This window comes from Arctopsyche grandis, chromosome 4 (assembly GCF_051622035.1).
Source record: "Arctopsyche grandis isolate Sample6627 chromosome 4, ASM5162203v2, whole genome shotgun sequence".
NCBI lineage: Eukaryota > Metazoa > Arthropoda > Insecta > Trichoptera > Hydropsychidae > Arctopsyche > Arctopsyche grandis.
Window position 1 is genome coordinate 6,507,363 of NC_135358.1, and position 16,374 is coordinate 6,523,736.

The 16,374-nt window shown below is 36.1% G+C and overlaps 1 protein-coding gene across 2 annotated transcripts in view; it reads right to left on the bottom strand.

Moving 5' to 3' along the window:
- The window catches only part of MICU3 (Mitochondrial calcium uptake 3), a 92,925-nt gene that overhangs the window by 10,874 nt on the left and 65,677 nt on the right, over positions 1 to 16,374 (bottom strand). For both annotated transcript variants that reach the window (XM_077430040.1, XM_077430041.1), the window contains one exon: positions 732 to 873. In XM_077430040.1, coding sequence (XP_077286166.1) covers positions 732 to 780 — 49 coding nt within the window. In that variant the 5' untranslated portion in view covers positions 781 to 873. The remainder of the gene's footprint in view (positions 1 to 731; positions 874 to 16,374) is intronic.

A 16,374-nucleotide genomic window follows, 5' to 3' on the forward strand; every position in this document is an offset into this window, starting at 1 on the left:
AACCGAGTGAAGCTAATAAAAAAACATGTAAAGTGCTAAATTTAAACTAAATATTAATTGAGTCCAAGTCTAATGTTTCAATACTAAGAAAATAAATAAAATTGATAAATCTTTTAATGTAATAAATCTAAAAAAAATACTGAAGAAGTACTGGATCACGTTTCGCATTGAAAATAAGTGCTCGAGCACCGCTCCAGCTCTGCTGGTTTGACAAAGACTACGGGAATCGCATTTTCCACTGATATATACATGTTTTATATTAATTACACAACGTTGTACACACCTGCATATTCAATAACCGGAAGCTGAGACCTTAAATGAAACTATTTAATCAAAATCGGTCATCTCTGTACGACTAACTGATTTCTATTTGTTGATAGTTTCTCATAAACCGGTAGCTGCTACCTCATAAACAATGAACCATAATAAATCAGTACGTACAATTGTTTCCAGCAAGCAGTTCATAAATCTAACCAGTCCGTATAACGCCAATTATCATATTGTCCTTAATACTTAACACTGCGATACATTAATTGATCTCTGGAACGAATCGCACAGTGCGTGTATCGTTGTTTATGATAAATTTCGATCGGAATTTTTTTTGCGTCACGCACGTTTAAAAAGACATAAAATTAAAAACCAGACGACCCAAATGTTAGCACGTACTAGAATTTACATAGTATCGACCATTCAATTGTCGTATTGATTGTATCGAATTGAACTGAACTCACGTCTCGGCTCTGCTTCGACGACCGATTCGAGGAAGTCCTGTGGAGTCATGTATAGCTGGCCATCGTACTCCACTGAAGCGAATTTGATGAATCTCCTCTCGCGAGAAGTCAACTTCACCGCTTTTACCAAGACTTCATCGTGCTGAAACAATAAAATCAAATGATTAATAAGGTACATGTTGAGCTCTGTCGAAAGGTTATCGGATATACATATACATATGTATGTATATAGTTGGTTGAATGTTTTTATTGAACTAGTCCTTATACAGTGCCGGCCTTACACCCAGTGGTGTAGTCGGACCAGGTCGCCGCCCTGGCACTTTATGAAAATTGTTTTTCGAGTAAAATTAAAAAAACTTCATCTATTGTCACTACGTACATAGATAAAGTAAATATTTTGGGTAATATGTCATGTAAAATTTTGTATACCAAATATTGTGAGTAGATTCTCGTTCTAACATTTGGTGACCACAACCGAATAGTAATCTGAGCATATTCAAAGCTTAAAAGACAACTTAAAAACGTTTTGATGAAATTCATAGGCTTTTTTTTTATCTTAGATCACCCAAAACTTCGTAAGAAAACATTTTTGAACTATCGATTATACGCACTTGAGAATAGATAAAATAAGGGAACTTAGCTTAAATAGAGTCATCTCTAAATTCACATGTTAAAATTTGATTTTTTGACATATATGTACATACATATGTATGTTCATATGTGGGTCTACGTGACGAGCCAGAATGTTAAATTAAAGAAAACACAAATATCGGAAGGCAAAGATCGAAAATCGAAAGATCAAAAAAAGGGTGCATGGTAAACGGTACATACTCACTTAATTTGCGCGAGCAGGGTACAAAAGGAACAAGAGGAACAGGCTTTTCCTCCCGTATTAATACGTAATTAAAAACTTTATCATTTTTATATCTTATAAAATTCAAAAAATAAAGCTCAAACCACAAGCAAATTCGACTCACTTCTAGAACCTCATGCTTGAACAGTCTAGAACCGAGCCAAGCTTTCAATCGTTTCAATCGTCAAATTCCCAGTACGACTTCATTCAAGTCTCAAGTACACGCCTTTCGCACCCATTCATCCATATGAGCCATCACGTTAATTTCATCCAGACGATTTGGCACCAGGACACGTCTGTTGTTACACCCTGAGTAACAAAACACACACACATATATACTCCTTCTACCTAAGTCTACCCCGAATAATTTATTTAATTCGAAACGGACCGCGCCCATTGTCACTTCAGATTCGGCTCTGCGTTTAAAACGCCGTGATCTCGTTAAATATGCACGCCAAATGTTCGGGGTCCAGGTTCACGGTCCTTGCGTATAATTTAAGACCGTTAGGAACGATATGGTTACATAAATCAAATTTATGACAGGCTAAAATAAATTTTGATCGTCTTCAAAGTGCCTTCGGATCTCCGATTCTAAGTATTTTATGATGCATTATAAATTCGCTACAGAAATTTCACCGTTTATATATTTTTAAATAATGTAAAACGTTTTTGCGTATTTGCGTAACAGATAAGCATATATCCGGTCGACTTGATATATGGACCATAAAAATACTTTTACTAAATTGTAAACACTTTTTTCCAAAATGAATCACAATTATGTATGTATAAGTACATACATTGGTGCGAAATCTACTTCTGGCCAGCTTCTTGAGCTGAGCACTGAAGAATCAGATGATTTACGAGCAGTGATTTGTTATAAATGTATGTAAATCCTAAAATCTTTATTCAACATTGGATGAAATCTTTCAACTTCTTCTTTTTCTTCTTAAAGCAGTGTAACGTGGGAACTTTATGGGGATTATCCGCTGCCTAAAGTGCATTCGGGGGCTAACAATGGAGACCCCCGAATTGGCCTAGCTGGACTCTAAGTGGTTGGTAGAATTCCTAGAACCCTGAGAGCGTGAGACTCACTTAAAATTGTACGTGCCCAGACAATGGAGAAACAAACAGATCGGGGAAGCTGTAGTGAGCGACTTGCCCTTTATAAGGAAGTACTTTGGCCATATCAGATCATTCTGGAACGAGCGCTGGCTGAGAGTTTGACCTCCTGAATCAGTTAATAAATGCTGTGAAGCGACTTTGGCCTTTCATTTGGATCCCCCACCCACCTCTACGCATCGATAGTATAATCATAAGTACACAATGATAATCTTTTTGTAGTGTGCCGTATAAAAAAGCTTCTTAAGAAGGACATTGGTTTTTCGTTGCCTTCTAACTGGGGATAGAAATGACATTTTTTGATGAAGAGAACATTCGCTTAAAGGTGCAACCAGATTGAGATGGACGCGTGAGGGAGCTCAAATTGTGATGAGCCGTAGGGGGTCGACCGGTTGTTCGGAGAAGGACACTATCCGAACCAGTGAAAAAACAAATATGAGACTGATTCTAACAAATATTCACCATCTTATCGTCAACACGGCAGAAACGGAAGAAACACAGGAAAGCTATCGATAGTTCGATCAATGGTGATTTGTATATTAGTGATTGGGTATTTTGTCATAATTAGATTTTTTTTTCATTTATACCAGGAATGCCCGAAGGTATACCAGGAAGAATATAAGGAAACATTGTACATTTGATACAGAGACATTGTACATTTGATACAAAAACATTGTACATTTGATAAAAATATTATTAGTATTATGCAAAGTACACAAATACAAATTAATTAATATCCACAGAGACATCTATGGTCAAATTTTTAAATTTGCAGCATTTTTAAACAATTCAGCTAAATTAAGTAAATACATATCAATTGACATCCATAGAGACATTTATGGTCAAATTTGTAAATTTGCAGTATTTTATATAATTCTGGAACAATGCTGAAAACTCGAGATTTGCGAGAAAACGGTTCCAACAAATGTTGCCAATTTGTTGGAACCGTTTCAATGAAAATCAGATAAATTGGCAAACTCTGATAGGAAACGATCGACCTGGAGTCACAAATCCAAGATCTGGCCAGCAGAAACCAGTGGGATTATATGCTAACCACTAGTCTATTCTACTGGTTAGGTAGATATAAATAATTATCCGCCCTTGAAATAAACAAATATCTCAGAAATTGACCCAATGTGAGTATCTAAGCTAATATATGTATTATATTTGCGAAATTGTATGTACCTATAGTACTAAAAATCGACTGAAAAAAACTCACTGAACTATTCACAATACCGAGTTCGTTGAACTGGATTACACAATAAGATAAACAATGTATAATTTCGAACCGATCGAAGATTGACGTAATGGCGATGAAAAAGTTTAACATTCGCTGAAGCGTGCATCGACGAGCACATTGTTAAGTCTGCGGATAATTGAAGTGTTTACACAACGAGTCGAAAATGCATGGCAAAATAAACACTGAGATTTATACATTCAATAAATAGTTCGATCGATTACAGTTCCGACATGTACATTAATAGGGATCATTTGAAACGGGCATAAAACAACATAATATCATTATTTTTATATGACAAATCACAGGAAGCGCCACTGATAATTTGTCCATTTCATGTAATAGGCAAAACAATTAGGGCGTACTTCAAGAAATCGTCGAAAAAGCAACGGGCCTGCATCGTTCATGAGCTAAGCATTTTTTGTCACTTTCATGTAATGAGCAATTTCAAGAATGGTTTATGTTTTAGTGAGTTATGAATTTTATTTTCGGTGCAATTATCAGGAAGAATCGTCGACAAGATAATCGTCTACGCCCACCTACATATATTCAGATTGGAGATTTTCAGCAAAGAAACATTTCACTGCATCGGTTGCGCGATAAATGGGACGAAATGGAGACTAATTGAAGGCGCGCAAGAGGTTGATTTATCTTCGACGGTGGAAATTCTTTTAAAAGTAGACGGCCGTCTGACGAGTGACAAGTGTGATTTATCACACGAGACGACCATCTTTGCTTTGTTGCTTTTCTTTTTGAACGCTTTTCCTTTTCCATTTTCTTTTTTTCATTATTTCGGAAGTACCAAAAGCGAATCGGTCATCGTTCGACAATTACGAAATTAATTTATAAATATATTTTGTAACGTCTATATATGTAACTAGTGTTGTGCCGGTTGATTTCAACGGGTGGTTTCGGAAAAGAATTGATACACGAATTAAAATAAGTTATATATTATAAATAAATAGAATGTAAGGTAATTTATAGGCGCGCGCACGTATTAATAGAAAAAGTTGAGTGCGCGCATTACATGCTCGTCGATCCAACCCATTCACCCATTCGAAATGATGAATGTGCGTGTGTGTGACTTGGTGGATGTGTGTGTGTACGCTCCCACGCACCGCATCTGACGCTGACATCACCCGTCGCTCGGCGCTTAATATCAGGAGCATATTTATTTTTTACATATATACCAGGAAGTCCTTACAGGTAACCCCAATTCGCCTTCCTGGCCAAATACATATGTCAGACACCACGGTTCCCCACTTCCCCGCGTCTCCTCGGCACGATCGGGGATGCTTAAAATGCACCGTCGTTGATACAATACTATCAATACAAGCATTTATACAATGTGAAATCTTACAAACATTATCCACAGTGACATCTATGGAAACCTTTTTGCAGCATTATATTAAATAAATCGGCGAAACTCAAGCCACTGAATAACTTGAGATTAGCAAGAGAGATAGGAAAGGAGATGCCAATTTTACAGTAACCGTTTCAATGAAAAATCAGAAAAATTGACAAACTCTAATAGGAAACTATCGACCTGGAGTCACAAACCAAGGTCTGGCCAGCAGCCAATAGTAGGAATTGAACCGTGACCACTTTGCTCAGAAGTATAATATGCTAATCACTAGTCTACGCTTCTGGCATGTGTATTTTAAAGCAATAAAAAATCATAATCGATAGACAAAACATCCGACTATTGATTTCAATACTCACTTTTCGCCTGGCAAATTTTCGCAGCATTTTTTAATCAAATTGGCGAACGCTAAGGTTAGCTTGAGATTAGCAAGAGAGGTAGGAAAGGAGATGCCAATTTTACAGGAACGATGCAAATTGGCAAATTCTGCTCGAAAACATAGTGACCACTCTGCTCGAAAGCATAGTATGCTAATCATCAGTCCACACCGCTGATTATAATAGTCCCATTAGAAAAAATATAATGACAAACTTGAATATTTGAGCACATCCAAAATTGGAACACGGGAAGATCCCAGTCATTGTTTTAAATCGAACAACGCTTACAGCCAAAGGTAAATAAAGACGTTGCGTTTAGGCACAGGCATTCCCGCGAAATACCGCTCGAATTGCACATCAAAAGAAGAATTCTCGAAAGAATGGCTAACCAACAAGTACAAATGGCGACCACCATTGGCAACATATCCGTGGCACATCGGAAGCTCACCTCGTCTTTTTGTGTACATATTCCGACGAAGCGAGATCCGAGAGCAACATCCTAACTTTTGAATAAATTATAAAGACGGCCACGCCTCGTCAAGAATTTAGCCAAACGCGCGTGAACTAAATGTATGCACGTAAGGAAGTCGCGAAAAACATCACAAGGGCCCTCTCCACTTCCGAAGATAAATCGTCGAAAAATTAAAGCCGAAAATATATCAAGGGATGCTGAATGAGGGGGGGGGGGGGGTTGCGAAAATTTCAGCACATATCATAGATATGTTCTTAATTTGTTCCTGTCGATGTAATAGAGTGTATCCTCATTAAAAACGAGGCAAATGCAACGCTGTGAAAAACCGACAATTCAATTCAAACTCGTCACTGAATAGAGCTTTCGTGACTATGAATGTCCTGAAAGATATACAAATACATATATAAATCGCAGGCTTTCAAACTGATATCCGAGAACTTTTTGAGGGTCTGTGAATTCGGATGGTCGTGCGATATTCTGTGGCTGTTTACTAAACACCGAAAAAAATCACCTGCGGCACATTTATCGACTTTATGTAGCGACAGTGAAAGCACATTTCAAGTGAAAATATATATTCACCAATTCAAGCAATGAAAATGTATCAAATAATGAATTTAAAACCTTTAACTTTATAAATTTAAACTTAACAACCCAATCATAAATTAACAGGGCCAACCCTTATTTAACCTAACCTATCCTAACCCTTAAATAATACCAACCCTAACAACCTAATCTTAAATTAATAAAACCAACCCGGAAAATGTTATGATTTTACTGAAAATATATTTTCACTTGATATATAATTTCACCGTGACATATACAATGCACGTTGAAGTGTACTATAAAAGATCAGTACACTTCAACGAGTATTTTTTATTTTCATTCTACAGCACATTTGATTTTATTCGATGATCCAGATTAGGGCTCTTTTAAAATTTAATAATATCTTTACCTTTTCAAAACGTAATATAAATAATTTAAACCTACTATTCGAAATTCAATATTCAAATATATATATTTTGTAACCCTATTTAGTAGGTATGTAATATTAAATTACAAAGATTAATCCTTCGAAATTGATATTGATCAAATTTGCGCTTCAGTCATCTGTCATTAGATTGGGAGATCAAAACCCTCCCACTTTGGAAGAGTTGACGTCGTTCTTGATTAAGCATTCACATCTTAAGAAGACTTTAAACCGGATAGTAATCCAATCGCCAATATACACTTGTCGGATTGCCAGTATGGCACCAATACAACTGTCATGTCAAGTTCACGGTCGTTTGCCAAGAGAAAAATCGATTCGTTAAATTTATTAGAAAAACGTAAAGGAGGTAAGTAAAAATCGAATCCTTTGACACATCCCGAACGATCACATCAAACAATCGGGACCGTGGACTTGGGATTCCAAACACTTTCGGTCGGTAATTAATATTCGCACGCGAAAGAACATTGACCCGCGGGATACGCAAGAGGGGGTTAAGAGGGGGGGGGGGGGCACGAAAAGTAAGAGCACGACAAAAATAGGAAAATGCGTGCTATACGGAAACGACGTGGTGATTCTGCGAGACTACCACACATTCCCACATCGTCGATTCTTATTTTTAAAGTACGCCCGAGACCGCTACCATAAACAATGTGCATGAGATTGTGGCCACGGCGAGCTCACTTACACCCACGTTGTGTAAACTGAATGAAACTTTCAAGTGGATGTGTGCATGTGAGTATGTAGTTGGTAATGGGTATTTTCAGAATCGCCAATTCGGATGATGGACCGAGACGTGCTAATGGCGACTGACCATGCCTGGAGAGTGATGGTCTGTAATATATCGTATCCTTATAGCGCAAAGTTGGCAAAATTACACAAGAACTAATTATTCAGAGCATTGTACATATGTACAGGGCCGACGAGAGGGGGGGGGGAAGGGTATGCAAATAACCCGGGCCCGACTTTCGAAGGGGGCCCGTGGTCCCCGCAAATAATATGTATATTTTTAGCAAAAGTATAAAAGCATTATTTGGCCTTTATACTATTAGGGTTTTTTGGACACTGAGTAAAATGGTATAACTGTTTTCAAGTAACGGATTTTACCTACTTATGGCATAATAAAATTTAGGGAAAGATCCGTTCTGGTGTTCAGAATAGTCAGTTTCCTCGTTACAATATCAAAAACAAATTAGTAAAGTAACACTTGGCCGATTCAAGCAGGTAACAAGCGGACAGTCAAAAGTACGAGATTAGTGCATTTTTACATCGATAATAAAAATAAAAATCTTTCAAATTTTTTTATGTTAAATGTTTAATTTTTATTTCATTTATGTCAGCATTATTTTTTAAAAATTAATCTATTTTTTAACGTGTGTATGTTTTTACATGTTTTAAATATTTAATTTTTCATTTGTTATAGTTTATTGTCGTATTTAATTAATTTCATTTGTATCACTGTGTTGTATTTATGTGCATATGTAAATTAATATGAAATATATTTTTATTAATTAGCAACGATATTAATTGAAATACTCAAAAACCTTTTTTTCTTTTTACATATTTTGATAATTTTTGTTTTTACTAAAATGGTCAAGGTGGGGGGGATCTTCAAATTTGCACCGGGCCCGGATTTTTTCTCTACGGCCCTGAGTATGTAGCAGTCGAACTGTATCTTCAGTTGTAATATACCGTCGCGGTTTCGGAAAATGGAACACTTGTGATTTTACGATTTTTGGGCAATAAAAATATTGTCCCTTTAGATGTGTGGTTTTTAACGATCGGGTATTTTAAATATGATTGTTTTCTACGATTTGAGTTCAGTTTAGTGTGAGTTTTCGAGGTGTACGGATCGAAATCGTTGAAAATAAAAATACCATGCAACAATACACTCAACTATTATTGGAGGAGAATATAAAAATCGCGGCTTTGGCAGACTCTGGACATTCATTGCGATCAATTTCTCAACAAATGGGACGTTCTGTATCTACTGTGTCAAGAATAATGAAAAAGAAAAAGGATTCTGGAACTTTTGCTCGTAAGAAGGGGACAGGACCGAAAAGATGCACATCCGAGAGACAAGATCGCCTGATAACTCTATTATCTTTACGGCAACGGTTCAAAACTGCTGTAGATATAAGAAAAGAGATCGCGGATCAATTTTAAATTGAAATTAGTGATGTAAACTTAAGAAAACGACTCAGAGAAACTGTACTGCACGCTCGGAAACCTGCGAAAAATCCATTACTTACGAAGAAAATGATGAAAAACCAATTAGAGTGGTCGAAATATCACGAAAATTGGACGACATCGGATTGGCGACAAGTCATATTTTCTGATGAGTCGAAATTTAACCTCTTCAGCTCCGATGGTTTTCCGTATGTTCGAAGAAAAGTTGGAGAATAATTCGACCAAAAATGTACCCTGAAGAGAGTGAAGCATCCCCCAAGCCACATGGTTTGGGGATGTTTTTCTTATTATGGAATTGGTCGAATACAGTTTGTACAAGGTTCCATTAACGGAATAACATATAAAATAATTCTAGAAGAAAGTTTTATCCCATCAATGGAAAACCATCTTTCAAATTCTGATAATGTCATATTCCAAGATGACTCTGGCTCTTGTCATCGAGCTAAATTAGTGAGTATTAATTTTATTTAATGATATTGAATGTAATTAATAATATTTTCAAAGAAAATACACTTCAACTACATATAACGGTAGTTGATATTAGGTTAGATGAAATATATTCCAACTACTCAAATATATATTACAAAATTATCAAATATATACTCAAATATATATTGTCAACTGTAACATATATGTACATGTGTACATACATAGATATGTTGTCTGTTGATTTTTCAATAAATAAAATAAAATATATTAAGACTACATACATAGATTGGTATTAAATCCGAATCGATCGTCTCCTGTTAGCATCGGCATCTATCTTTCTCCTAAATTCGGATAGTTCGAATTTGTCGGTTGTTGCAAACATACGCATGCTTGCGTTTTGTATCTAAATTATATCTGTATATGTTTAGACCATTTCAGCATTACAGGAATTCCCAATTGTCTACATTGTATAATATGTTTGGACGTGTTCACATTTAATTCCGCAGGTGATGTTTGTCTGCGAGCACTTTGCATGTCCGTGTTTGTCCATGTGCGTATTGTCCTAATTTGGACGGGCCAATTAATAACTAATTTGCAGTGCTTACAAATTTGTCTATTGCACGTTAGGGCGTTGACTTGGCTAATAAATAAGATTCGCACAGACGCGACACTGAAACTGTTTAGTCTAGTTAAAGTTTTATTCTGGTTAAAAGTGGTTGTAAATCATTCTGTCGCTACACACTCGAATTTGCTATTGCGCCAATTAAAAATTATTGGAATTAGTGTCTGATCGTTTTATTGCGAGGTACAATTTTGTCCAACCACAATTATGATTATATACGATTGTTTCATTTGATAATTATACGATGTCGTCGCATTCGCATTTAAGCATAATAGTTTAGGAGTGGCAAAACATTTTAGACTTAATAATGCAAAAAAATAAAAGGTCGTGCGGGCAAGTTTTCAATAGAATCGTATCGCACCTTGACTAGTTTTATTACTATTACCATGTTCTCAAATAGTAGTATTTCTGAATTAAGGCACAGACACATAATCGTACGGTACGGCATGGTAGACTCCAGCTATAAATGGGCGCGTCTTATGTCATTGTTACTTCGTACGATCTTACATATTTAGTAATAATATTATTTTGACTTTTTTGATTATCATTTCTTTAAATTTGGGAATCACCGGGATCGATCACTGTCAAACCTGTCAATACAAGGAAAATATTTCAGGGGTGCTAGCATTTTATATGTGCAAAACTATCTATCAAAAAAACACGTGCTGTGTATCTGTGTGTCTGCGCTGTTGTTGTTGTGTCTCCATGCAGACGCTGTGTCTCAGTGCGTCGTGATTTTGATGCAGTATTACTGTAAATTTTTCCAAAATGACATTTTATGATTTATGTACATATATCAGTAATGACCCACACTGAATTGATGGTATTTCAGCGAAGTCTATCGCTGCTGGCAAGATCTGAAAGGTCTTTAAGCCAGCAGCATAGATCAACGTGTAATGTTTTCAACTGAGTGTCACGGGTTCAATCCCTGGCCCGGTGCTGCAGACCAGACCTTGGATATGTGATTCCAGGTTTACCGTTTCCTACCAGAGTTTGCCAATTTATCCGATTTCATTGAAAAGGTTCAAACAAATTGGCAACCTCGTCCTATTCCTCGCAAAATTCAAAAACATTGAATTTTTCGATTTATAAAATACTGCAAAAATATTTGTCAAATGTATCCATAGATATCTATGATGCTCTGTAAAATTGCTCCATAAATTGTTTATCGAAGTTTATAATTGGCCAGGAAGGCGTATTGAGGTTGGCCTGTTAGGCCTTCATGGTATAACTATATTTATAAAATAAGTTGATAGATTGACTGTCTCCTGTTGGAGTTTATCTAATTGTTGTGACGTTTCTAATTAAATCGGCATCCCCCCGTAAATTTGTTGCAAGCATACATATGCTTGCCGTTTTTAATTAATATTTGTATGTCTGTGTGTACAATATGTTTGGATATTTACTACACAGTTAGCCATAGTGTCAATGTGGGATGAGCTATCTTGTCATTATGGTATATATGAAAAAAATATCATATAATATTAAAAAATAATTGTAAATAGGTTTTTGAGCTCTTTTTCCTATTATACCGTACATTAACATTAGAATAATAATAATACTATGATTACTAACAAAATTAAATTAAAATTGAAAAATAGAAAATGTAAGTGAACATAATTTAGTAATAATAAAGAATTTAAAAATCAGAAATATAATATTAAAAAGGGTTGAATTTCTTTTCACCCTTGCAAAATCTATAAAATTGAATGAAACGGTCGTAAAATTTTACAATCATCACGATAACACGTTTGTTGCATTATTGCAATAAAACCAGAGCTGTTTATTTTTATACATCAACACAATTCAATACATCAAATTTGAAGACCGGCTGTGAGCAGTCAGTTTTTATACAAATCGATACGAATTCGCTATATCAATAACGGTAACAGTTTTTCAAGCACTCCAGGAAAAGTAATATTTTTAAAAAATAACAGCGAATCTAAAAAAAGTGACGCATTTTCATTGGAAGCGTCCGATCTTGGAAAACGGTTGTTTTCATTTATCAAAAGTATCATCACGATGGGGGTATGGGACGACATCCTCAATATTCGCATGACGTGATCAACGGCCGCCATCACACCGGCTGATGAGGTAATGATTCACTTGATCAACTCTTTGTGATCCGACAATAAATACGTTCGAAATATGAGGTCAAGGCCCATGGCGGGGGGTGTTTTTGCGCAACTAGGAAGTCAACGTTTGGAGCACACGTCCACGTGTGAATGTTTGGGAAAAACTGGAAAATTTACTGAAAATATGTATGTACATATAATATATGTGCTAATATGTGTGCTATTTTTTCCAGAAGTTTCTAATGTGATAATTCGTATTGCGGTTCGAGGTCACTATTAAGCTATATTGACGTGAACCCGGACAATTCTAGCACCTTGAACTTATGAAAATTGGTTAAGTATGGAAAATGTCGAATCAAGGACATATTCATGCATTTGAATATGTAATATTTGAACGTGTTAAGGTCTGACCGCACTATACGACCGTCGACTGCTGCAGCTCGACACAACACGGCTAAGTTGATATAAAAGGCAACTGTGTCGCGTGACGCGTAGTGCGTTATATGTATCTCATACAATTTCATACAAACAATATTTGGCCGCACGCTGCCGTTCGTGTCGCAGACGCATAGTGCGGTCAGACCTTTAAGGTCTGACCGCACTATGCGACAGCCGAACGATCCGACACTTCACAACAGTACGCGACCAAATATTGTTAGTATGAAATTGTATGAGGCATAACGCACTACGCGGCCGTCACATGACGTAGAACGACAAAATGGACTTTTCGACCAACTTTGACGCAAGGTGTCGTTCGCGGTGTGACGCAAGTGTCGTTGAGTGGGAATTGCCTTGCGACAATTGTTCTCTGACCTTTTGCCTGAAGCCTGACGTTAATCGCTCCAAAAGGTTCGGTCACATTGTTCGCCTACTGCGATCGCTTTAGCTTCTTCTTGCTGTGTATCTCTTTTCACCGTCATCTATGTCAGATTTTAATTGCTTAAACGCCTATAGCTTTTTCTTTTTCACTCTATATTTTATAAAATTTGCTCTATATGTTCTCATTATCTCTCATATCTATTTAATCATGAATGTTATCGATATCGTTGTCGATCGAAATATCAATCGATATCGCTCTTATGGCCAAAAGTCCCGTCAGACATTTGACATATTGCATTACCAATTTACCAGTAAATTGCCGAATTTTCGACAACAGTAATTTCCGAAAATGATTTTACTGCTAATTAAATACATATACCGGCATATTGATGCATTAAAAATCGATGCAAATGGTGTATTGTGGATCACGTAGTTTTGAATTTGTTTATTTTCAGTATTATTAGGCTCGGTGGTTGCGTATATACTAAGCACCGAGAGGTCGTCGCGTTATCTCGATAGTTGATCTCGATTGAAAATAATTTATTCCGAGTATAATCTTTAATGCTTCTGGTCAGACTTGGATATTAATGACTCCAAGTGGATCGTTTCCAATCAAAGTTTGCCAATTTATCTTATATCCCTCCATCAAATTGGCAAAAACCATCCTACTCACCATGTCACCACTATTTGAATATAATTACAAATTACAAAAAGTTTAATACTATGGTATTAAACGCTTAGGAGCAACCCGCAATTGCATCATTGAAAAATATGTATAGGTATGTATATATAATTTTTTGTGTACTTCTCCAATGTTGCGTTCCAATGGAGATAAGGCATTATTAGCAAAAGTGATATTTTTAGAGATATATTTTTTTGAGCCGCTTGTAAAGCAATTTAAACTTTCCCATAAAAAGTTAAATAGCATTTAATAAGAATTTACACAATTCGATCTATCTATTCTGGCAGTGCGCTTGGGTTTCTCTTCTGATGAAAATATTTTCCAAGAAACACGAGCCAGATAACGAGTTTATTTCCAAATTCCGGTGGGAAAAGCCGAGGAAAAGTTTTAATTAAAAACCGCCAACTAACGGGCAAAGTGTCGAAAATTGAACATCAACCGCAGCTCTAAATAAACACAATCGATAAAAAAAATTACGTGACTTCAGGGGAGATCAAATGACACCGAATTGCTCGCCAAATATAATAGCGAAAATTTTCAGGAACGAATTGCATATCATACGAACGTCACTCACTGTTACTCATTTTCACCAATTGGTGATCGGTGAAATATGATTCATTGGAGGAGGACGTGCAGAATGACACGTAGACACCTACTGTTAAAATTCGCCTATTATTAGGTTAGCCATATTGTTTTGCTCTCAAATTTGGGACATTCGTTTGAAATTTGGCAATGTCTCCATAAACACCGATTCTGTTGAAATTCGTCAAAATTCTATCTAAGTGAATTGAAGCTCAGAAGAGTTTGTTCAGCGAGTGGAGAAAATTGAGACGTGTGTACAGTGATTGTTAGTGTGGCTCTGGCTGCCGAGGTGAATTCACATGACAGCGTGGTTACGAAGTTCCTGAGATTTTTCAGCAACTTCGACAGTTACATATATGAAATGGTTAGATGATAGATGATGCATTTTAGATGATTTTTTATATATTTTATTTATAAAATGCAATAAATATAGAAAATAAAAAGTTACATTTATTTCAATTTTTGAAAAAAACTTTAAAAAATTGATATATGTATATATGCGTAATGCATACCTTGCAGTCAACCGGTAGTTACCAACACTGTCTCAATTTTCTACACTCGCTGAACGAACTCTACATATTGAATTCTGAACGAACTCTACATATTGAATTCTGAACGAACTCTACCCTTTGAATGCTGATCAACGCCTATCGGCATGTCAACGAGTCCATGGGCCTGAAAAACGCCGATAGGCGTTGTATATTAAGCATGTACAAAGTAAGCAATAATACTACCTGCTAAGCCTTTCCCGGTAGCATTGAAAAAAAAAATGCATTGAACACGGGTCGTGTAATCCATTTCATTCATTTGTCAACGTTTATAAAGACTGGTTTACACCGGAATTTCTAAGCTTATAACCTTAGCAGAATTTCCCGATGGAAACCCTGGCTGCTGAGTATTTTAGACTGTGGCTTGGAATTTAGATTGACAGCATTAAATTTTAACAGCAATGAAGATGGAACTAGTTTTGGAAAAATACATTAATTAATAAACTTATTTTGTTTATTTTATATTGTTATCTCGAAATCCTCGGCGGTAGTTATCTAGGGTTTGTTTGAATTAGCTACAATTTTTATACCTGCTTTCTATTGGATTTATAAATAATTCTAGTTGGAAATGTTGGCGAAATTTTTAGCGTGACGGGCTTTCAATAGAAAAGACATCAGCACTCAAAGGGTTAATAGGTTTGCCAATTTAGAAAAAAATCTTACGCCGATTGACAGATTCCTTCTCGCCGTGTTTTGTTTTTTGTTTTACGATTGTGTTGACAAGTAGTTGAAAGAGTTGTGGATACCGGTGAGACATTAGTTCCAGTGAGACATTAGATTTGATCAACCGACGTCCCTGATAAATAGAAATGTGTCTTGAAGTTTTTACATATGCACTGGTGTTGTATTCGAGTTCCACGATCATTTTTGAAGGTCCAAATGCATTCTTGAACATATGAATGTCATATGTCACGATATGATTTTGTCCACGGACGTCGTGTCGTTCACCGTTTTGTCCGAGGACGTTTGGTAGTGACACCCGAGTGCAACACTAGTGCATATATAAAAACCGCAAGACGCATTTCTATTGCTCAGTGACATCGGTTGATCAAATCCTAAAATATAATCCTTAAGCACAGTTCACATTATTACATTATTAATTCCTTAAACAATGATAAATTCCTTTCCAAAACCACCCGTTAGTATGTATATTGAACAAAATACTAATATTGTACTAATAAATATGATATTTAATTTTAATTTCAACAAGTAGAAAGTATGGTAATCCTACATATGACAAAATCACACGCAAACGATACAATAGCACAATAAAACCAGGACATTGAACAT